This window comes from Xiphophorus couchianus, chromosome 4, assembly GCF_001444195.1.
Source record: "Xiphophorus couchianus chromosome 4, X_couchianus-1.0, whole genome shotgun sequence".
NCBI classification, from domain to species: Eukaryota; Metazoa; Chordata; class Actinopteri; order Cyprinodontiformes; family Poeciliidae; genus Xiphophorus; species Xiphophorus couchianus.
In genome coordinates, this window is record NC_040231.1 from 20,243,508 (window position 1) to 20,266,192 (window position 22,685).

The window sequence follows — 22,685 nt, forward strand, 5'->3', positions numbered from 1 at the left end:
CGTCTCCTACGTCACTAGAGTTGCATTGAAGAGTGCAGTCACATTTCAGCGACAGCTCTCCAGCCTTATTTACCTGCATGCCTCTCCTGCCTTTTATGCCGTCTTTACTCAACTAGACAGCATCCAATCAGAGCATCAGCTCACCTCTATTTCAGGAATACATATGTGCATCATATAGCTAAGAATATCCAACTTGCTCAGTTTGAATACAAGTGGCATGTCCAAGAGGCTGCAGACACGGAGTTTCTTAGTTTGCCTTCAGGTGTACTAAAAATGTTAGTCATCCAGCGATGTGATATTTGTGCAGCGCTGCTAAGTTTTGACTTAACCAATTTAAATATGCTTAAATAACAACATTGGGTTTATTTTTGGCAGGGAGTTGACAATTAATTTATGCAGTAGAGCTTGCTACACAGTAGGATGGAATCTGCATTAGCTATGCTGCTCCACAGTCTCACACCCCATTGTCCTTTACCTTTAAAGGACTCAGTCATGCTAACAATAATTGTCCCGAGCCAGTAAGAACATTCATACAGACTTAAACTGATACCACCCAATATTAAACATGGCTATTCACAGCTGGCATTAAGATCTGAGCTAAATGATCCACTCTACATCCAAATTAGTTTTCAGACTTTTCTGTACAACCCTTAGTGAATTCAGTCTCTTGTGCTACGTCATTTACAAATGAATATGGTTTAGTTAGGCTGCAAAATTCAACTGCAGCAATCAAGCTCAATGCGAGAAATCCCAAATGGAGCACTGAAGGGAAATGAGGCCAGACTTGCAGAACACCTTAACCCAGGGTTGTCAAACTCCAGTCCTCAAGGGCCACTGTCCTGCAGTTTTTAGATGTGCCACAGGTACAAAACACTGGAATGAAATGGCTTAATTACCTCCTCCTTGTGTAGATCAGTTCTCCAGAGCCTTGCTAATGACCTAATTATTCTATTCAGGTGTGGTGCAGCAGAGGCAGATCTAAAAGTTGCAGGGCAGTGGCCCTCCAGGACTGGAGTTTGACACCTATGCCTTAACCCGTTCCTAAAACATTTTCTCACCAAAATTATATTACAGGACTAAAGAACCTAAGTGGATGGCATTTGCGTAATTAGCTAATGTTTATTGCAATCCAAGCAGTTCTTTGTAATACTGATATTTTATGCATTATTGAGATAATTTGCTATGCTGCTGCAGCTTTATCAAAAGCCATCAGTTCTGCTACTAAACACTTTTACTACACGCATAACCTAAAATGTTGAGGCTTCAGGTGATTTGCATTCATATTATGAAGCTAATGCAGATAAAAGTATTCCAGTCTCTCTCCAAAAGCGCCCTGAGGGATGCCGTTTCAGTCCGTTTTGTGTGTTCACATATGTATTTAAAACCCTACAGACTTAATCAGATTGCAGATATTATTGCATGATCTGAACGCTGCTTAACAAGTTTTTCCAATGTTTTCAATTCTTTTAGGTATATTAATAATGGTAATGTGCCACCAGGCTTTTAGATATTATGTAATTACTGCCAGTCTCTCAAAAGTAGAGTTAAATGATTGATTTTGTTGCTCCATCAGTAAAAATTAAGTGCTACAGCTTCAAAAGTAGATTTGTGGGGATGTTGATCACAAGCCAAATACAATATAATAACTTTTAGTTTTGAGCCTTTGTACCAGGCCGTTTGCTCACATTTATTTCTTACATTTGTTAAAATCTCTGCTCTAAATCTAAAGCATGATAGAAACTGTTGGTGGTGAACCATTTTTTAAAAAGTTTGATAAGAAGCAAAACTTTGTATAGTAAGTAAAAATAAACTCTCATTCCTCCAGAGTGTCAGAAGCTCTGCAGAGCATCTTCTCCAGCCGTGCTCAAATCAGGCGAGAGCAGCTGGATCTAGAGCGGCAACTGAAGGCGAATGAGCTGCGGCAGCGCTACAGTGAGGATGATAACGTGCAGGTCCAACTTTTCTGTGCCAAAGAAAAGATGGAGAAGGTAACTGATGCACACACTGCATGATGTTTTTGGATTCCAAGCTGCTAAGTCATCATTTCAATTTTCTGTTCTGTTAGCCTCTTAATTGACTATACTTCAGGAAAAAGGTCACTTTTCATAAATTTTTAGGTCTCTTCTCATATTTCAGAGGATTACAATGTCTAATGCCAATATTTACTTTAAATAATTTTCTTGAGTGTTGCTTTTTACAATATTTAAAAAAAAAAAAATCAGAACAAACAAATGTCTTAATCTCTAATTCTGTTTTAGCCTGATTGCATAATATGTACATATGTCAAAAAAATTTTACAATTATTTTTATGTTTTCAACAGGCCACTTGTAAGCATGAGCGCAAGATTGCCAGCTTGCGCACTCAGCACCAGCACATATCAAAACGTCTGAAGGAGACAGAGACACGTTTTCTAGAAAATGATGGTTTGCTTCACCGAGTTGAAAATGAGATGAAGTTGCTGAAGTCAAATGATCAGACCTCAGAGGTGAGTAACACTCTTTAACCCATTAACATCTGGCAATACTGGAAACAGTAACAAAGTTCATTGTGACAAAGGACAACGTAGGACTTTCAACTGACTTTCATTAAACATAAAACAAAAATATTGATTTTATTCCTACTTCTGCAACAATTAAATGATTGTAGGTATTACAATTTGGCATTACATGTATTATCTGTACAGTCTATTTTATATTCGGATACACTGAGTTGAAGACAAATATATAATAAATTTAGTAGCTTTTTTCAAGTGTTTATTGCACAGAATATTATACTTTTCTGCTCTATAATGACACAAGTAGAGGCTCAGATTAAGAGATTAATTAACTGGGTTACCTGCTGAAGTAGCTAGCTTACAGTAGTTGGTTGTTTAACAGGCATGGTGCTCAAAGCTTGCCAACTCAAGTTTTAAAACTGGGTTTCATGGATTAAGGCGCCCCTTTAATTTCCACACCATGAGAACCTCCTTTCAGCCAACTGACAGGCATTGTGAAGAAACTGGTCAGGGACGGGCAAAACCCCTCAATCTGGCACTTTTATCTTATTAAAATGACTTTCAACTGTAGGAACGGCATCACGACATGCTTGCTTACAGCAGACCAAATGTTTACCAAGATAAACTAGACTTTGACACTGTAAACCTGTCGAAGTCCATTTAAAACTACTGTTTTATAAAAGCCAACAACAGCTAAGAGTGACATTGGTGACAGAATGCTTACGGGCTATTTTCAGCCATTCAGGAAAAACAGATCGCTGGAGGTAGGGGTGAGGCAAATTAAATGCGTAATTGCATAACATGTAGACTGGATGAAATGTAGGAAGGCAAACGGACATGATTAGATACCAAGAAAAACGTAACAATGTAGGTCATATTTGTCAAAAAGCATGGCTTGCTGTTTTTTGTTTGTTTATTTTGGAGGGTAGGCTGTCTGACTGCTGGCATCGTGACCGTCTTTGTTTCCTTCCCATCTGTTCTCTCAGTAATTAGAAGCATGTTTATTTTATTTCTCCAGCTCATTCGTGGATCAGTGAAGAGAATAAATCAATACCCTTTGCTCATCCTTCACACAGCGGCCGGTTACCTAAAACCATGTCCATGTTATTTTTTTCTTCTTTATCCTTTCTTCCAGGAACTGACCCAGAACTATGACGCACCCAGCGGTCAAATGTTCTCTCTGGTGTTTCTTCGTAGTTTCTTTACGTCACGATGCTCTCTTTTCCTTTTTTTCCCCTTTCCTCCCATGCTCTGAATTGTCTACTTTTCTGATTAAACGTGGATGAACACAGAACTTTTTGTCCTATTCTTAGCATAATTATCTCAATCCAAGTCTCTTTCTACCTGTTAGAGAGTTTGTTCAGTCTCTTTTTGTTTGAAAGTTTGTGCTCTCTGAACTCACCTTTTTCTTTCTTTTCCAGGTGTTAGAGAAGGACTTGTATTGCCACAGACTAGAGCTCCAGGTGAATGATCTCAAGCAGCACATAAAGCAGATGGTTGAACTCACTTCGCTGCAGGATCAGGAGAATAAGCGCATGCAAAAGTAGGTTGACCGTTGACATATCTGACCTGTTACTGTACAAAAGGAAAGTGCACTTATTTCAAATGTGTCTATCGTTTTTCTTTTAAATTTCAGAATGTTAAACATCCTGCTGCCTGCTTACAGTAGGCAGTACACTGCATTACATGGTGTTGGCTTGGTCAGGCTAGCAGATGAGATGGAAAACCAAGAACTGGAGCATGTTGTGTTGAGGGAGAGAGGTGTGGTCTGGGCAGACCAGGAAGGGACGGGGCAGCAGGTGAAAACTGAAGACATTGGTGGCGACTCACTGGAGACATGTGGGGCAAGAAACGTTAAGCTCCACAGTGAGCTGGCTCCTGTCCTGTCCTTCTCACATCTGCAATACCACCAGAGTAGCCCCTGCAGTAAGTCACCTTTTTTTCTTTGTTTTTCTGTCTTTATCTCTTATTTTCATATATGCATATATATCTACATTCTTATACAAATATAAAACTAAAGTATTTATTTGATGCAGAATATGGAAACATTTGATCACTTTTTTCTGCTGCTTTTTCTATCAGTTGCATTGTAAACTTCAATGGCAGATTGTGTCTCTAACAGTTTAACTTAACTGAAAACAATACGTATGCCTACAATTAAATGATTAGGAAAGATAGAAGAATGTTTTTTCTCTGGTTCCTTTAGCAAGTAATTCATAAAGTTCATTTAACAAGCTCAGCTCTCCTCAAAAGAAGAGCTTTGATTACTGCAGATTTTTAGGACTGAGGAAATGACCCGTGTTACACGAAGCATTTACCATCATCAATATATCATGTTCAGCACAACTTAAACATTTTCTTAAACTGAGTCCAGCATGTCAGCACAGATTCTGTCTTAGATGGAAATCCAAAAAGTTGACAACTGTCTAGGTGCACCAGTGATTTATAAGGCAAATGTAGCATAAGCACATTTCCAGAGGTGAAGCCATGTTTGTCTTCTCTTCTGAAATGTATCAATAAAAACGTTTGTGAAATCTTTCCAGGATTTGTTAGCCATGAGATCAGAAAAGAGTTTTGATGAGTTTTTTTTTCCAGCTAGTCAAAAACAGTAAATATGGATGTTATCTCTTCCATCACCAACATTAATATAAAAATCATCAGGTAGAGGAATGGAGTCAAAATCCAAGCAGTTAATGGATGGTGGTTGGGGAAAGCCATCAAAGAATTGCATACTGTACCGTGGAAGTATGCAGATCAGTCAAGTGAAAAGTGCTCAAAGATACATACATGTTTTTGTAATTGTTCTTTTATTTAAAAAAAAAAACAGATTTTCATTCGTTTTTTTTCACCTGCTCAACAATAAACTAAACATCCACTGTTTTTGTGAAACAAAAGTAGTAATCATTATAAATCCACAATATAAGAGAGGTTTTGAAGGTGTGCCTTATGGAAAGAAAACAAGATTTGGTTCAGTCTTTCTTTGAAAATCGTATATATATTTAAAATCATTCCAGCACTTTGACACCCCATGCTTCAGATTATTTCAAAGGTATTCAACGACAGCAACTGATGTTGAAATGTTTTGTTAGATAACCCATTCTACTTTTCTATACATTATAGGTTCACTCGTAAAGCTGAAGTTGGGAGGAGCTCCACATGTTCCACAGATTATTTCCTTATGTTAGTTGCATGTTATGTGCGCTGTAGTTTGCCAGTTTCCCATGAGAAATAGCTGGGCTATGACACAATTTACACAGTCCTGGCTGAAATGCAACAAAAAATAGTTAAGACTCATTAGACCACCTATGACTACTGCTGTTCAACTATTATCAACAACCTCACAAATGTTTCAGTCAGTTAGTGTTAAGTGGTGTGCTCTCCAAGGAATAGCTCTCTCTTTAGTGCACATGCTAGTTTGGCTTTATGACTTACACCTCTGCCAGGTGCAACAACTTTGCCTTCCACCCATTTCGCCTTCATACTCTACAGCTGTGGGACAGATGTTAAACTTTCTCTTTCTTTTGTTACAAACATTGTACTATAAAGACATTACGCCTAGATCCGTGTTTCTCCATTCCAGTCCTTCTGGGACCACTGCCCTGCATTATATTAGGTGTTTCCCTTCTGCCACACACATGACTTGAATAAGTGGGCGATTAACAGGCTTCTGCAGCACTTAATGGCATTCAAAGAAGGTCATGCAGTTATTTGAATCAGGTGTACTGGAACAGAGACACATGTAAAATATGCAGAGCACTGGTCCCTCCGTACTGGAATTGAGAAACACTGGTCTAGATCTACATTTTGTAATTTAAAGAAACTGTTCCTAAGATCAACAAACCAGCTGTACTGTTGTAAATAATGTTTTCAGCACGGCCTGCACACGTCACATCTGGATGTTTTACAATAGCTTTAAATATAAAAAGTTGGCTTTCCAGTTAAAGAGTGAAGTAGTGGCGGGTGTGTTTGGCTTTAGTCCAGGGTCTGGTGTGTTTTGTTGGAGCCATGAGACTGCATCTTTCAGTTTTCATTTTTAACTGTCATCCCTGCATGACCTAGCAGCACCAGCAGCTCATGACACACAAGATATGGCAGACAGTGGAGCATGAACTGAAGCTGGCCAGCAGTCCTTGCTGCAATAGTGCCTGTTGTTTGTTGAGAAGTAAAGGCTGCACCTGTCCCTCTGCTCCTGTGTTTGCTTGTTTTATTTGAAAGTCCTTCTTGTTGACTTTTAATTAAATGAAATGTCAGTACAACAAAGGATCCAGTGACATATGAATGGGGATATTAATCTGAGCCTGTTGTTTGTCATAGTTTAAACTTTAAGAGATAAGATGTTTTATTATGAACCAAAACCCCGAGCTATTAGGGGGAGTTTTTGTTGTCAACTTGACATTTCTCCTGCACCTCATGCTTTGGCTTTATCATCAAATTAAATTTTCTTAAACACACACGAGCCAGTTTCTGTTTACATTCACAGGGTCTAAGTAAAATTAAGTGATAAAACCATTTTAAAAAGTATACTCTAGATCGTGTTTGGATCGTTTTGTTGTAATGGAAATAATTTGTTGAATTAGTTTTTTATTCTCTTCTCAGGTGCCGAGAGACTCAGTAAAAGAGCGTTATACTGCAGTGCAGCTCCGACTTTTAAAGGTAAATGGATTTTCTCTCTTCTGTTGCAAAACGTCTGTGGTTAGTAACCTCTTTACACATCTTAATCATCTGGTCCTCTAATTACTCTTATATACACTCCCCTGGTCACCTTTTAGTCACTTCTGCAAATACACATTAAACGACTGCTAAAACAGAGATCTGAAATCATGAATTATTATTAAAATGCAATATAACCTTGTAGCGGTTATCGGAAAGCCTGAAATGTCACTTATTCCTTTTTAAAGCTGTAAAGAAGTTGTTCAGAGTACTAAAAAACACACACACACACAATAAAAGTCATGCATGTAATATTTTTTGATTTATAATGGTGCTGTAGACATTCTTTCCAGGCCAAAACTGGAATAGTGAAATGAGGTAAAAACTCATGAGAAGTATTACATAGAGAACCTTTGAGAAGCTGTTATAGAGAAACGCTGTGAAATATCGCATCCCAAATGGTGGTAATGATAGTTATGGCAGATGTTCTATGTTTTATTGAGATATTTTGCAAGAAATGAAATATGAGCATGAAATATTTCTGCCAGTTGACCAGAGTTTGTTACATAGAAGAGAAATATGTACACTCTTGGGAGTTTGCCATATTCTCTAATAAAATTTGACAATTACTCATTGTTACAATGTAATTATGTTTTGGGTTTTTTTGTTGTTGTTTGATTGTTTTGTTTTTTTCTGGTGCTGTGGCGTATCTCAATTTAGATTTTTGCCATTTTAGTTTAAAATTAGTCTTAAAAATATTTTATAGTTCCAAGTTTCTTTCTTTTGATTATTTAGCCACTCTATTGAAAAGTGGCTGGGTATTTTCTAATTATTTGCCAGTATATAATGCAACCTTTCCTCTGCTACCCCTAAATGAAATCCAACTGCCCTCAGACGTCACCTGAACAATAAATTGGGTCCTTCTCTGAGTAACTGAATGTCAGTATAAATACAGCTGTTCTTTGAAGATTTAGAGGTTTTTGTTAGAGGACTGGTCAAATCTGGTAAACAAGAGTGGGAAACCCAAGACAGGCTTGTAAATCTACCTTCTTTGAGGAAACTGCAAGATTTCACTGTTATGACAAAATGGGTGACCAATGGAGTTCCTGGTGGCCTTGGTCCCAACTTCTTTCAGATCATAAACAAGCATGTAGCTCTGAGCTGAACTGTCAACTTTCTCATGATCTTTCTCACCCCATGAGCCAAGACTTTACATGGCGCTCCAAACTGGAGCCGGCCGATGGTCATGTGATATTTCTTCCAATTCCCGATAGTCTCTTCAACAGCTTTCACTTTCTCACCAAACGTCTAGCTGATGTTCTCTGTCCCAGTCTTTTGTAGATTGACTCTGTCCTTGATTATTGTTGACAGCTCAATGGTGTATCCATGGTGATGGAGAGTTTTGAATTGAATAAATTGATTCTGTGCTTTATACACATAAAAAGTTACAATCGGGAGTAGAGCTGCTCAATGTATTGAATTATAGTTGTCATCGCAGTACGAATGTGTACATAATCACAATTGCTTAGGACTGCTGGATGCAATACGTGGTTGGTTATTATGATTCCTGCCTGGGACATGCATTGACTTTCTGCATGCAAATAACTTACCCTGCCGTCAGTGTGCGAATTTGATGTTTATTTCACTTGACAAATTGCTTAAACGGGTGGAGAAATTGTCATGCTGGAAAACAAGTGGAAGAGTGAGAAACCCATAGGTTGATCACTATCAATATCTTAATTCCAATTATCAACATCCAAGTCAGCATTATTTGATTTCCTAATATTGTTACAGCGCTAGTCAGGAAAATCTGGAAATGATATATTGATTTTGTGCGGAACCTGAACTCATGGCTACTCTGTCGGAACCAGGATTCTGGTTGTGTTGGACTGAATCAGATTTTATTTTACTGACTGGTTTGCAAACCCCCTTTTTACTTTTGCTACATGCCGCACTTTTTCAGACATTTGGGTTGATATTCTGTCGCCCTGCTTTGAAATGAAGCTATGATCAAATGTAGAGGTTGTCCTTTTGTTTATAAATAACATGCATGCAAGCTCTGCTTTTGTAAATTATTTTGTCATTTCATGTGTTCAATGTAATTAAATCAGAAGCTCTCTCTATTCATAAATATTTTACTGTTATTTATCTTAAAATTAAACTGCAAACTGCCCAGTTATAAACTCATTTATGGATTCTACATTTGTTATAATTGAATAATTATTTTACTGAGCTACTAATATCACATATCTACTTACATATAAAGATGTGCAAATGTATCACCTGTGTAACCATTTTCACTGGTGATGGTTGTTTTATTATCCAAACTCCTCCTGATTTTCATCCTGATGCTGTTCATCAGTTCCTCACTGCTTCCACAACGCCCGACGGTCACTGCACCATGTTATGAGAAATGGCTCCACCCTGCAGCTTGCAAAGCCAATCATATTTCAGTGGTTTTAGTGAGGGTTGTGGTTTTGAAAGAACATTAACTCGTCGTGGGGTGCATTACAAAAGCAAAGTCCACAAATCTGGTCACTGTGATGACAGCATCACTGTATTTTAATGAAATAATCCTTACCTGATATTCTGTATGAATTTCCATTCACCTGTCTCCCACAGCATCTGCTTTAAGTGTTTGTTTTTATATTATAATAAATCTTTTACTTTTTAAATTGTCTCACCTCTTCCTGCTTCCATTTTAGTCATGGCTTTTGCTTCAAACACATTTAGTTTTCTGTTCTCTTACCCACTGCGTTTCGTTCATCCTATCCTCAAATGTTTTTCCTCTCTGTCTGTCTAGCATCTAACCCTCCCAATCCCTCTTGAGCTTCATTCATGAAAATGCAGATCCACAGCAGGGCAGGGAAAAACGTCAACATACGTAAACTCCCCTGCTCCACCAACCAGAAACGGCGCACTATAAAAAACAGGCAGCAGCAACCAGGCGACCCTAATTCAGTGCAGCTCCCACCAGAAATAGCAACTCATGCATGTATTAATCCCCTACTAGCCAAAAATATGTGATTGAAGAAACTCTGCTGCCATTTATTGCTGGGGACATCTCCTCTGCCACAGGAAAAGGGGTATTTATCACTGATTCCTCACACGGAGCTCTGTCTCAAGTATGACTCACGTTTGCTAAAAATTGCTTTCGATATTTGGGGAATGGTATAAATCAGTCGTTCACCTTTTGCATTTTATGTTTTCACTTCCTTCTTCCTTTATGTGCTGGCATTTTTCCCTTTTTAGCCCCCTTTCCCCAGCACCCAAAATGATGCAGGCATTGTGTTTAACCTATTTTTGTTCTGTAACCTTAACAACTTTTAGTCGCTGTTATAGTTGCTGGATAGATGTTGCACAGAAAGAATAAGATTAAATAATGTGGAATAATGTCCACCTTTAAAAATTACAATTTGGTTTTTTTACTGCAAATTTAAAACAAATCACTCCATCTCATCCAAATGTAATTTCTTGCAATAGTTTTGAATAATTATTTCACAAAAAATCAATTGTTTAAAAAGTTTAAAAACTTTATTTTCTTAAGTTTGGAATTAAAAAAAGTTGCTTGCTTGTAAACACCTGCTGTCTGGTCTATTTTTAAAAAGCACTGCTTGTTAGGTGAATAATGCACGTCACAGCCCTGTTTTGATATCTTAAAGTTTTTTGTTTGTTTTTTTTGACAAAGGTGGAGCACCATCATTTGAAATGGCCTTATGTCAGTCTGACTTTAGTGATCCCACAGTGGCATAATTAAAGGGAAATACTCCATTATTTCTTCATGGTTATATTTGAAATCCAACTCCTAAGCCCATTGCTGGCACTTCATTACTTATGACTGATTACAGATGGGATGTGATGAACCATTACCATTTTTAGTGAAATTTGTTTGCACCCCATTCTTCTTTTTTCTTAAGTGATTTAATTACATGTTCAGGAAGCATAGTATGGTGGGATAGACTTGAACAACTAAATAATCTTCAGTTTATCATCTTTTGAATGCAAGTATTACTCAACTAATCGGTTATTCATATTATTTTGGGTTCTTTTTTAGACGGAGGAGATCCGCCGGATAAGACCGGAGACGGGCCTCCAAAAGTGTCCATCAGGAGAAATCTCTCCACACTTCTCCCACCACAAAGTCCACAAAGCATTGTCAAGTACCAAGCATTTGAGGACGGCATGCTCCCACTCCAATGCACACCAGAACCTGCTCAGCTGCCACTTGGCTGCTCCAGCTCCATGGATCCAAACAAGACATTTGAAATCATTGAAAATGACGATCAGACTACTAGCAATGCAACCATCATCCTAAGCTACGGTAGCCCGTGTCAAGCATCGACGTCAGCGGACGTCTCAGGCTCCAGCCAGCTAAGGCTTCCACACAGAGCAACGGAGGGCAACCAGATTTCTGCCAAAAGGTTAGAAACTAATCAGCAGAGTTCCTATGTAGTATTGAAAGGTGTAGAATTTGAATTCAGTTTTTTCTAAGTCTTAATAATTATGAAAGGTAAGGAAGTTCTATATTTCCCAACCTTATTTCCTATCCAGTTGTCTAAATGTAGACTCCTTTCTTCAGTTCTTCCTTCCTTGTATTATTTCTTCCTCATATATTCATTCTATATATTCATTCTCTTCCTCCATCCCTTCTTTCTTCCTTGTGCCCTAAACTTATTTTCCCTCGTCTCTTCTTTTCTTGTTTCTGTACTTCCTGGTCTGTACTTTCTCTCTTCCTTTTTTGTCTTCTTCCTCCTTGCTTGTGCCCTCCTTTTGTTTTTGTTTCTTCATACTTGCCTTCTGTTCTTGTGTCCAACATCCTACCTTCCTCCTTGTGATCTCCCACTTTCTATGCATTATTTTCTTCTTTCTGTATTTCCTTTCTTTATTGTGACCTACTTGTGTTATTAGTTTTGACCCTATGTTTTTATCATTCTTTCTGTCCTTCTTTCCTACCTTGTGTTCTATACTTCCATGTCATTTCCTTCATTTCCTCCTTCCATGACTTATTTCCCTACTTTTGTCCTTGTGACCATCCTTTCCCCCCATATTGTTATTCCATCCTGTTCTTTTTTTCCCTTGTGACCTCATCCTTCCTTACCTCCTTTCTTTTGTTCCTTTGTTCTTTCAGTCTTCCCCTTTCTGTCGTTCCTTCCAGTTTCTGTTTTGTTAGTTTCACATTTAAATCCTGCCCACTGTAGAGAAATCTGACAAATTCATAGTATTAGTTTTTTATTTGTAAAATTGCACTTGGTGTCATTTCTACATGAGGAAAACCTTCATGGTTTTGTTGGAGTTGAGTTTTTTTTGGTAGCTGTTAAAGATCCATTTATCCATCCATCCTCTTACACTTTTATACCATCAGGGAACAGAGTACCCCACTGTACCCCGAGGTACTCTCGGTTGACAGTGAGATGCGGGGTACAGGTCACCAGTCCATTGCAGGGCAACACATAGACAGGACAAACAACCTTGCACACACACTCTCGCTGTCTAAAGAGAATTTAGAGAGACCAATCAACCTAACAGTTTTTGGACTGGAGAGAACCTACGCGTACACGGGGAGAACATGCAAACTCCACACAGAAAGACCCTGGGCCAGGAATCGAACTCATGTCCTTCTTGCTGCAAGGCAACAGTGCTACCAACTGCGCCACTGTGCAGCCCATGTTAAAGATCCTTTGTTTTTTACGAATAATACGTGAACCCACAAACCACATATTTTTGAACGCACCCATTGCTCCAAGACATCTTCGTTTTGTTGATGAACAACTGTGAGAACTTTTTAACTACACAGCTTGGGAATCTGGTCGGACTGGACACCAATAAGCAAATATTGAGATTAAGATTAACATATTAAAAGACAGATTAAAGGACTGATCATAAAGCACAGATAATCTGGTCTGGTTTGGCATTATTTTGCACAATGATACAGGTTTGCAAAAGTAGAACAAGGCTACATTGCAGCATTTAGGGTAAGAAATGATCTACAAGAATGTCCTGTTTGGTTGTAATTATGCCCTCAAGATATTAAAATCAGTTCAAAATTGACACTGGGCTTTGTCCTTATGACCAGATCATTTAGCTATGCATGTTAATGTCTGGTACGATCAGAGCCGTCCAGAGGAATGAGCAGCAGATCACGCTGCATAAAAAGGAGTCCCAATTAAACTTTTAATGTATCAAATAAATATTTTAAACATTATAATGACTGACTGAGATGAATCTCACCGTGACGTCTCAAGTATTTTTCCATGTTTCAACGCTTAAATTATCTTTCTGGCAGACATCTGAATGTTTCTAAGCTGCAGTCTGTAGTGCAACCAAGTCATCCAAAAGTGGAAAATCCTCCAAACCTTATTCAAAACAAGGCTGAAACTAGAGTGCACACACAGGATATTCTCACCAGCTGTGGGTTTACATTCTGGAAGAGTGGGTGAAGAGGCTTAAATCTACTGAAAAGGGCGGCTCGTTCAAGTCTTCAGCTGGAAATGGCAAACTGACACAGGAATTATTGGATTGTTGTGGAGAAATTTGATCCTCAGCAAACTCGAAAACAGAACAAATGTTTTGCCTCAGAAGAAATGTTTTATTACAAAAAGATGACAGAGAAGTGCACCACACAAACACATGTAACACTTTTAAAACTACTTCAAACTGGATGATTGGTTCTGTGAAAACAACTCAGTTAATTTTATTTATATAACACCAGTTCAGAATAAATGTCATGCCAATGACATTTATTGCCATGACATTTCAGGCGGAATTGGAAATTTTTCAATTTCCAATTATGCTGAAAAACAGAATAGATCATCTCATACAGCTGGAATTCAAGCATGTAGACTGATTTATAGACAGGCAGTCTAACAATAGTAAGATTATTTAAATTATCTTATTTTTCTGGTAGAAATCTGAATGTTTATAAGCTTGCTAAATAGGCAGCTAACTCACTTACTGATATCTTAAAAACTGAATTTTCACAATGCAGTTTATTCTGTTTTCCACACAGGAAACAAATGGTGCAAATTATAAACTGTTAAAATGTGAATAAACCGTTTTTCCAGACTGATTTTATTACGCAGATTTATTCAGTTTGGTTTTGTGGTGTTTATTGACCACAACAGCAATATTAATATCTGATATTGGCCCAGATTTTCATATTGGTGCATCCTTATCGAAAACATTTCATTCGTTGATATACCTAATATGCCCTAACCAGTCAATTTTTTAGTACTGAAATCTCTGGCTGCAGTAGGAAATATAGATTTGTGTTCATGGGAAAGCATGCTGGTCACATTTTAAGAGATGGTTTCTACAGTGTTTTTTCAGTCAGTAGCATTAATGTAAGCTTTTCTTCTGTAGACAAAATATCGGTCCTTTGCAAGAGACGAAACGAACCAACCCGACCTACATGGACATGACATCAGCTGCACAAGGAAAGCGTAAATTCAACCGGTAATTTTCCTCTTTTGTTTTCAGATGTAACTCTTGATGTAACCTGGATGTAAATCCTAAAGTTTTACCGAGTACAATTTTTTTTGTCTTAATTATAGCTCCTTCAAAGAAGAGTTTCAGGGTTTCTCTGCACCGAAGCGGATAAAGAAAGAATCCTCCGTTGCACAGAGGCCTCTCAGAGTGCAACGATTTACTGGTAAATGCCAGGAAAAGCACCATACACACACTTAATATAACAATTTGTGATTGACATAGTTATATATTACACTAATCACAAGTAGTATTGACAGGCCCTGATTAGCCTATTTTCAGTTTACTTTAAGGACTTTAATTAATTGTAGTCAGATGATCACTCAACACCAGCCAGCTACTATAAAATGTGCTGATTTAAAGAAAGAAATAAGATTTATAGCTCACACTTTAAAATGTTTTTAGCCTTAGCAATTGATATATTAGCAGTACAAATTGTAAACAATAGCTTTTGTGCATCTTCTAGAAGATGTAAAATATTCTGGTCACCTAGCTGCTCTTTGTATCATGTTTATATTTCTTTATTCATTGACTAGTATTGGACTGTTTCTCAGATCCACTATCGCGTTTGTTTAAGCTTGTCTGTTAAATCATTACCTGCCTTTTTCTATTTCCTCAGGTTCAGAGAACAAGCCCCGCAGAGTAGAGAGGAGTGTTTCTGAGGGAAATCTCAGTGTGCTTGAACATCAGAAACCCAAATCACTTTTCTACAAAACGTCCCAACAGATCAAACGGGTGGCCAAGCGGATGTGACCCATCACCTCGATCTTATCGTTTTTATTAGGACAGCTTTTCACTCTTCAAGCTTTTCCGTCCGTTGTTAATACATATGTTCAGGGACGAAGTTGGCGTTCTGTTGTGTAGATGTGCTCCAGCAGGATTCTCTATGTGGTAGAAAATCTTACTTGATTGTAAATAAACACTGTAGATATCTTTGTGTAGATTACTCTTCTGACGTTTGGCTTTTTTGAAGTTTTTAGATCACATACACACACAAACAAAGCAAAAAGGTGCCTCAGGGCAGACATTTTACAAACATTATGTATTTTAAGCATGTCTTTAGAATAACTTTGTTTTAGGTAATTGTTTTACAGGGCAGCTGATAAAGCTAAAACTGCTCTATTCGGCGCAGTTTGTATAGTTGTTTTTTATGTTGTACCAGTAATAAATTGTGTTATTTTATGTTTCTTAATAAAACTGGTGTAGAACAACCTGTATTTGATGAATCCATTTTAAAATGTATTTGCTCTTTGTGTCATTGCTGTTGCAAGTAAAGCCAGATTTTAAATGAATGCTCATTTAAAAGGTGCTCCAGCCTCACACATGTTCAGAGATTCAACATTTAATATTAAATTTTGTAAGACAGTTGTAGCTTTGGGGTTATTTATACATATGATTTAAATAAGTTACTGCATATAATAGAATCTCACTAGACTTCTTGATTCTTAAGTGACATTGTTGAAAAAGTTTTTTTTTTCCAAGGACGATTCTGGCCTATAGGTTGTATCTTGCTCCCTTAATTCTGCTCTATAGTTTCTGAATGTGTTAAAGTAAAATTGTTATTTCTAAAGTGTGAAGGGAGTTGTGTCTTGTAGCCTTGTCTGGCAATGGTTTACTTAGTTTTGTAGCATTGTGTATAGTTTACTCTTGTTTACCTAAATTATAGCTTAAGAAAACTGAATTAAGAACAACTAATGAAACAAATTCCCTGGTACTAGAAAAACTATAAAAGGCTGAAATATAAATTCAGTAGCAGCATAAAAATCATCTGCTTCCCATTCTGTAGTAGCCAATAAAACCAATGCATTCCCTACAGGTACAAACATAGTCGACATGAGCTGCTTTCACATGTGATAAATTAAGCACTAAGCAGATTTTTAAAAGCCAAACCTCTTCAGAGGTTGTTTGACAGTCAAAATCAGACCGCCTCTTGATAACTTTCTTCATATTCTGATGGTTGATAAAACTTGATTCTTGAACTTGTCGAGCGGCTTGTCAGACTAGGACCAAGAACCAAGTGGACTTTTCCATGTGGAGTAAATTTAAATCTAAAAACTAAATTATTTTAATCATGACTTTTAAAAAACGAAGAGGTTATTAATAAAGGTGCACCGATTGCAGTTTTCTGGCCAATCACCGATTACCGATCTTTAAAAAGTCTCGACCTGCTGATTCCGATTTTGGCCGATACTGATTTTATTCATTGACTAGCATTGGACTGTTTCTCAGATCAATCTCAAATTTTGTTAAACAGTGAGGTGACTACTGTTAATGTCAAACGTGTAGACATGACCCTTTGGGTGGATCTTTCCGTAAAACCCCTGTCTGGGGAGTAAAAGAGGACAGCAGTTGATTTTTTGTCCTTTGCCGGTGGATCAGATTGGTTTCACACGTAAGTATCACCAGTATCCCAAAAGTAAGTTATTAAACTATTTACTTGTGATTAAACCAAGTTTTCTTTTCATTGAATCAATTTTTTGTTGTTCAATATTAGAAAGTCAAAAGAAAAAAATAGCTAAATGTCTGTAAATTCCTAGAAATTTGCGTCTAAAATTATGGGTCTGGCGCTCACAGCGTGGTTAATATGAATGTACTTGTGGTTCTTTAATGGGCTGTGTGGGACAGCCTTAAACAATAAAGCCCGGGAACTGCTGCTGAAGGCCCTTTTTCTTTCTTTATTTTTCTTTTTTTTAAAGCTGCATTTTCAAGTTATTTTTGGGCTGTCTTGTGTTGCATTTTTAGCCTGATCAAACGCGGTGAATCGCTGGGAACGAGCTCCTGTCAGGACTCTAAACTTAAAAGCAAGCTCAAAAAGGAAAACAAAAAAAAAAATACCTTGTGGATCTATTATGAGGGTGGGACCTCATTGCTCCGTCTGGAGAGAACTAGACTTGTCACTTTGAATTCAGTCTTGCAACTTTCAGTGGCACAGCGTTCAGTGTGATCTTTATTTTTAGCTCAGGAGCTCAATGCATATATCAGCACTGTACTGCGCAAGCACTGACACTCTCATGCTCTCATTCACAAGAATCTCTTCATTGCGTGTGTGTGTCAGAGAGGGGGAGCGAAACAGACAAACGGGAGGGAGTGTGTGCGTACACAGGGAGGCAGGTCCTGGCTAAAGTTTATTAACTTTCTTCCAGCCAATGGGGCACAGTGTGCGTTTTTCTTGCTGACCAATGGGACGGGTCGAGGGGTTGGAGGTGGGTGTTGCTTAGCAACTGCAGGTAGAATCTCAGATCATGTCGGACCCATTGTTTTATCGGCTCCCTGAGAGACGTTACATGCTATGTGTTGTCATTTGTTAGTTAAAAAAGAAAAGCTAAACGAAAAAAACAACAACAAAAAAAAACACTCCAGTGAAAATGCGTCACAAAGTTGTTTGTTCTATTTTTGTGTTTTGTGTGTGTTTTTTGGTTTTGTTAGACAGATTAAAGTAACTTTAATGACACTTCAGCCTAAATATGGTGCAAGTTTTTCAGTATTTTATGACTGAAGAAAATGTAACATGTCTTTTTTCTTCTTTTTTTTTGGCATCTTCAGGATGCATACCTGCATGCAGAGACAAGGATGAGTGATGGCAGCAAAAAAAAATAAAAAAATAAACACTTACAATCTGCTAACACACACAGATGCATGGTTCCTTACTTCACTGATTAAGAAAACCTTGGGAATTGACCTAAATTTAAACTCCTGATGTTTTAAGGAATCCGGCATCTGCAAGCAGCCTTTTTCAGTTTGACAAATAAGAGCGTACTTCATGATCTTTTCCACGGTGTTCCTTCTTTTCCCCGCGGTGTGGCTGTGAACTTTTCATCCTCTTTCTAATAAGATGACCTGATATCATAAAGCAATACGTCAGAGGAGAACAAACTGGTGGAGAGCTGACTACTAGTACTCTGTGTTCCCTTTGCAACTACCGGCATCACTTGCTGGCTTCTGTCACACCTGTGTAAGTCAGGAGTTATTTGTGAACCTGGAAAAGATTAATTATGGTTTATGTCATTGCAAGTCAATTCTAAATGAAAAATTATGCTATAAAATACTTCTTTCAGATATGTTTTGCACAACTAAAACGAGAAATGATTTTAGGCATTTTAGTCACATGTTGAATAACTTGCAGCTCTTTCCCTCAAAAATCAAGCTCCAGAAGGAAAAATAAAAATATAAAAACAATTTTCAAGTCACAATGGAGCTGCCTCTGCCTGTCATCCTGTCCCGTGATTCTCTATGCAAATATCTAAAAGAGGTTTATGGAAATCCAAGGTATCCACCCTGGTTTGGCATGTAAAACAGAGCCGTGAGGATTGTTGTCTGCACCACCAATATTTGTATCAGTAAATCCCACCACTGAGAGGTAAAGGAATAAAAATTATAAAACAAGTTTAGCTCAATTGTCCACCAACCTGCAGAAACAGCTCACGTTCTGAGAAATACTTCAGTTTGAAAAGCAGTTTAAAGGCAGTGACTCTGGACAAGGTAAGCCCTTCCAGCTTCCAACTTTGGATTTAAATAAGTGCAGAGACAATTAGCTGATTAGTCAGAGTACTTTTATTTTTATAAACTGTGCTGGCTTGTGTTTCCTCACTTGGTTTTAGACGTTTGTAAAATGCATTGGTGTGCTTGTTTATAATTTTAGACTGAATTGTGTATTTGCTTATTTTTTATATATTTAAAGTATTTTAAGAAGTGCACCTGCTGTGGTAAAAAAAACATCAGGTACTTCTGTAAGGCTGGTTGTCTGAGTAAACAGGGAACATCAGCAACATAATGTGCAAGACATCTCTGCAGGCTCTGAGTCAGTATGCTCCCTCACAACTTTATTCAACAATTTTGTAAAGGTAAATATATTTATACAGCACTCTTCACGGCATTCTGGCCACTCAAAGCACTTCACACAACATTCATACAAGCACCTTGCCCAGGGACACACCTTAAGTCGCCCCTGTGCCTGTAAACAAAACATTTCCAGTCTATGTGCTCAAGTCTGGTATAACATTGACTGCTGGTCATTTTGTACATTTGCAGTTTTGGTTGCTTTGGACCCAATTCTTCAGTACTAATTGCTGCTGTCTACTCTGGCACATTTTGTACCAACCGTGTGTCAATTTGTACCCACCAGGGGGACATTTCGTACCCCTTTTTGATAACTGATGATTTTAAAGGAGACAGACCTATGATGCTTCTTTGAACGAAGAAGGATAGGTCCGCAATAGAATAGATCTGTGGGCTACACAAAACATGTTAATTACATTTTTATTTTTTATTTTCGTTCTCACATTCAGGGTTGCAGTACTCGAGACCGGTCTTGGTCTCGAGACCATTTTTTGATGGTCTCCGCATTTGGTCTCGGTCTTGTCTCGGTCTCGGCCACTGAAGACTCTGGATTTTATTTCAAGACCAGTCAAGATCGCAACTGTGGAAATATCACTAAACTTACAGCATACTGTCCAGTGTATTTGTTAACATGTACAGAGACTGTACAGAGACACATAAGCATTTGTGAAGAAAAAAGTCACTCACTGCGCTGAATTATTGCACGGAGGTGTTGACTAACGTGTCTCATATATGGGACAACACTGTGTCCAAAAGTCTGCAATATAGTGATGTGACATTCACGAACGATCCGAGTTTTCTGAACTTCTCTTTACTAAGAAGAAAGGACTGGAGCCTCACTGAGAGCCATTCTTTGTTCTTGTAATGCTCTGCGTACACTGCAGTAGCTATTATTTTATTTAATTATATACAAATGATATTAATTAGCAAATAAATAAAACACAAGAACGAAAGAACACGCAGAGCATGCGCATTGCTCTTTGATTGTTTTCGTTCAAAGTGGCAGCTGTAATGTCTGCCATGATGGTAGACATACATTACACCATTGTGCTGCCTAGCTTCATGCAGTGAGAGAGAGAGTGAGAATAGTCATGGTGAGCGACTTGTGCTTGGTTACTTCTTGCTTGTTGCTCTTTGGTCAGTGTTCATAGTTGAGCGTTGTTTACTGTCAGGGCATTGCCTCAATTGCTATGTTTAACGGTGCAGACAGTGGTGATTTCTGACATGAATGATATGGGCAAATGCCCAAGGCATTATCTTTTCATCTTTTAATATTGGTTAAATTTATTTCATCTCTAAGTATTTATTATCTAGGTGTTTTTATGGGAATGTAAATCTTTCAGATCAATTTGATTAGCAATTTTGATCATATTTCACATTTTATTGTGTCATGTAGTGTGGGCCGCTGGTCTTGGTCTCGGATCCTAAAAGTCTTGGTCTTGTCTCCGTCTCGATACACTCTGGTCTTGGTCTTGTCTTGGTCTCGGGGTAGGTGGTCTTAACTACAACACTGCTCACATTATGAAATTTCACCTGGTCAGTTCTGCCTATTTTGTGCTCCTTTAAGAATGAGCTCACGATTATGCAAATAAGCTGCTGTTGGCCACGCCTCCAACTCAGTGTTTACATTTTATACACCTGAAAGTGATGGCAGACAGACACGCAATTGTAAGATATCTTTGACCCTGAGTCAGATCCAGAATCAGAAGAAAAGCTTCCGGCACAACCATCCATGCAGCAAGTGATTTCTGAATGACAAGTAAAAGCTCTTGTAATCTCAGGCGGGGGCTTGAGCTTTTTACCCTGTGCACAGTCTCTGCTCTTAGATTTTCAGAAGGGCCGACCCGACCCTATGTGTGCTTTTACAAGTTAACTTTTTTTCTTTTTTGTGGTTTCTGAAAATGATGGGAAACCCCACATTACATCATATTCTGAGAGTGACATCTGCCTCGCTCTTCCTGATCATTGGGCTAGGACTGCAGGAGTATTTTTACCTGTAGATTGGCAACGAACATTAGAAGCAAAACTTTCCTTCTATCAAAGTCTGTTGCTAAATCATGTTGTGTATTGACAGTTTCTTTCCAAAGAGGAGTTCTTGAAGTGAAGTTGCTGGGAGAATGTGCATGGATACATCAAAACACTTGTGTTCTCCAGCAACTATTGTGTAACACATACTACAGTAAAACCGGCTGACCAAACATGCTTGTCTTCTAATAGTGAAGTGAGCAGAGCAGAGCTTGGGTTGATGAAGAGCAGGGTTCTAGGTTGCTAAGTAACCTAAGTAATGGTAACTTAGGTTACTTGATCATTACTTGATCAAGTAACCTAAGTACTTACCATTACTTGATCACCTAAGTAATGGTTACTTAGGTTACCGTTACTTCTGATTATTGTCTTCTTATAATCAGAAGACAATAATTAAGTCTTCTGATTATTGAGACTTAATAATCAGAAGACTTTTGAGATGACTCTTATTGCAGACACCAAAAAACATACAGCCAGAAATTGGCTGAGTAGGGTAGTTTTAGAGCTTGGACTGCTTTTAGAAGCAATAAAGAGTGCTTGATTTTGTCTGGGAATGGTGCATTACATCAGCTGGCATGGATTTCTGCCAAGCAGGGCATTTTTGCCCAGTCTCTTTATAATGGTGGAGGAAAGACCTCTGACTTTATTTGATGCAAGTGAAGCCTGGAGTTCTTTGGATGTTGTTTGGGGTCTTTTGTGACCTCTTGAGTCGTTGCTTTGCCCTTAAGGTAATTTTGGTCGACCGGCCACTCCTGGGAAGATTCCCCATTGTTCCATGTGTTCTCCCTGTGTGGATATCAGCTCTCACTGTGGTTCAGTGGTGTCCCAAAGCTTCAGAAATGACTTTGTAACCCACTCCTTACAGATAGATCTTGATTGCTTTCTTTATCAGTTGTTGCTAAATTTCTTTAGATCTTGGCTTAATGTCTAGCTTCTGAGAATTTTTTGGTATACTTCACTTTGTCAGGCAGGTCTTTAAATGATATCTTGATTGAAACCAGGTGTGGCAGTAATCAGAGACAGTGAACTAAGGTGTGATAAACCATAGTTAAATTTTAACGGGGCAGCAATCACTTTTTTGTTTCAGGTTTGGATTTTATTTTTCTCCATTAATAATAAGCATTTAAAAACTTTTTTTTTGTTTGCTTGTGTTGTCAAATTGATTTCATGATCTGAAACACTGAAGTGTGATGAACA

General features: G+C 38.0%; 1 protein-coding gene across 1 annotated transcript in view; it reads left to right on the plus strand.

Annotated features, from left to right (window-relative positions):
* kif18a (kinesin family member 18A) overlaps window positions 1-15,992 on the plus strand; it is a 28,077-nt gene extending 12,085 nt beyond the window's left edge. The window contains exons 10-18 of the mRNA XM_028014988.1: window positions 1,826-1,988; window positions 2,322-2,486; window positions 3,917-4,038; window positions 4,132-4,421; window positions 7,092-7,148; window positions 11,200-11,566; window positions 14,505-14,597; window positions 14,696-14,793; window positions 15,247-15,992. Of these exons, the coding sequence (XP_027870789.1) occupies window positions 1,826-1,988; window positions 2,322-2,486; window positions 3,917-4,038; window positions 4,132-4,421; window positions 7,092-7,148; window positions 11,200-11,566; window positions 14,505-14,597; window positions 14,696-14,793; window positions 15,247-15,380 (1,489 nt within the window). The 3' untranslated portion in view covers window positions 15,381-15,992. The remainder of the gene's footprint in view (window positions 1-1,825; window positions 1,989-2,321; window positions 2,487-3,916; window positions 4,039-4,131; window positions 4,422-7,091; window positions 7,149-11,199; window positions 11,567-14,504; window positions 14,598-14,695; window positions 14,794-15,246) is intronic.
* The last annotated feature ends 6,693 nt before the right edge of the window (window positions 15,993-22,685 follow it).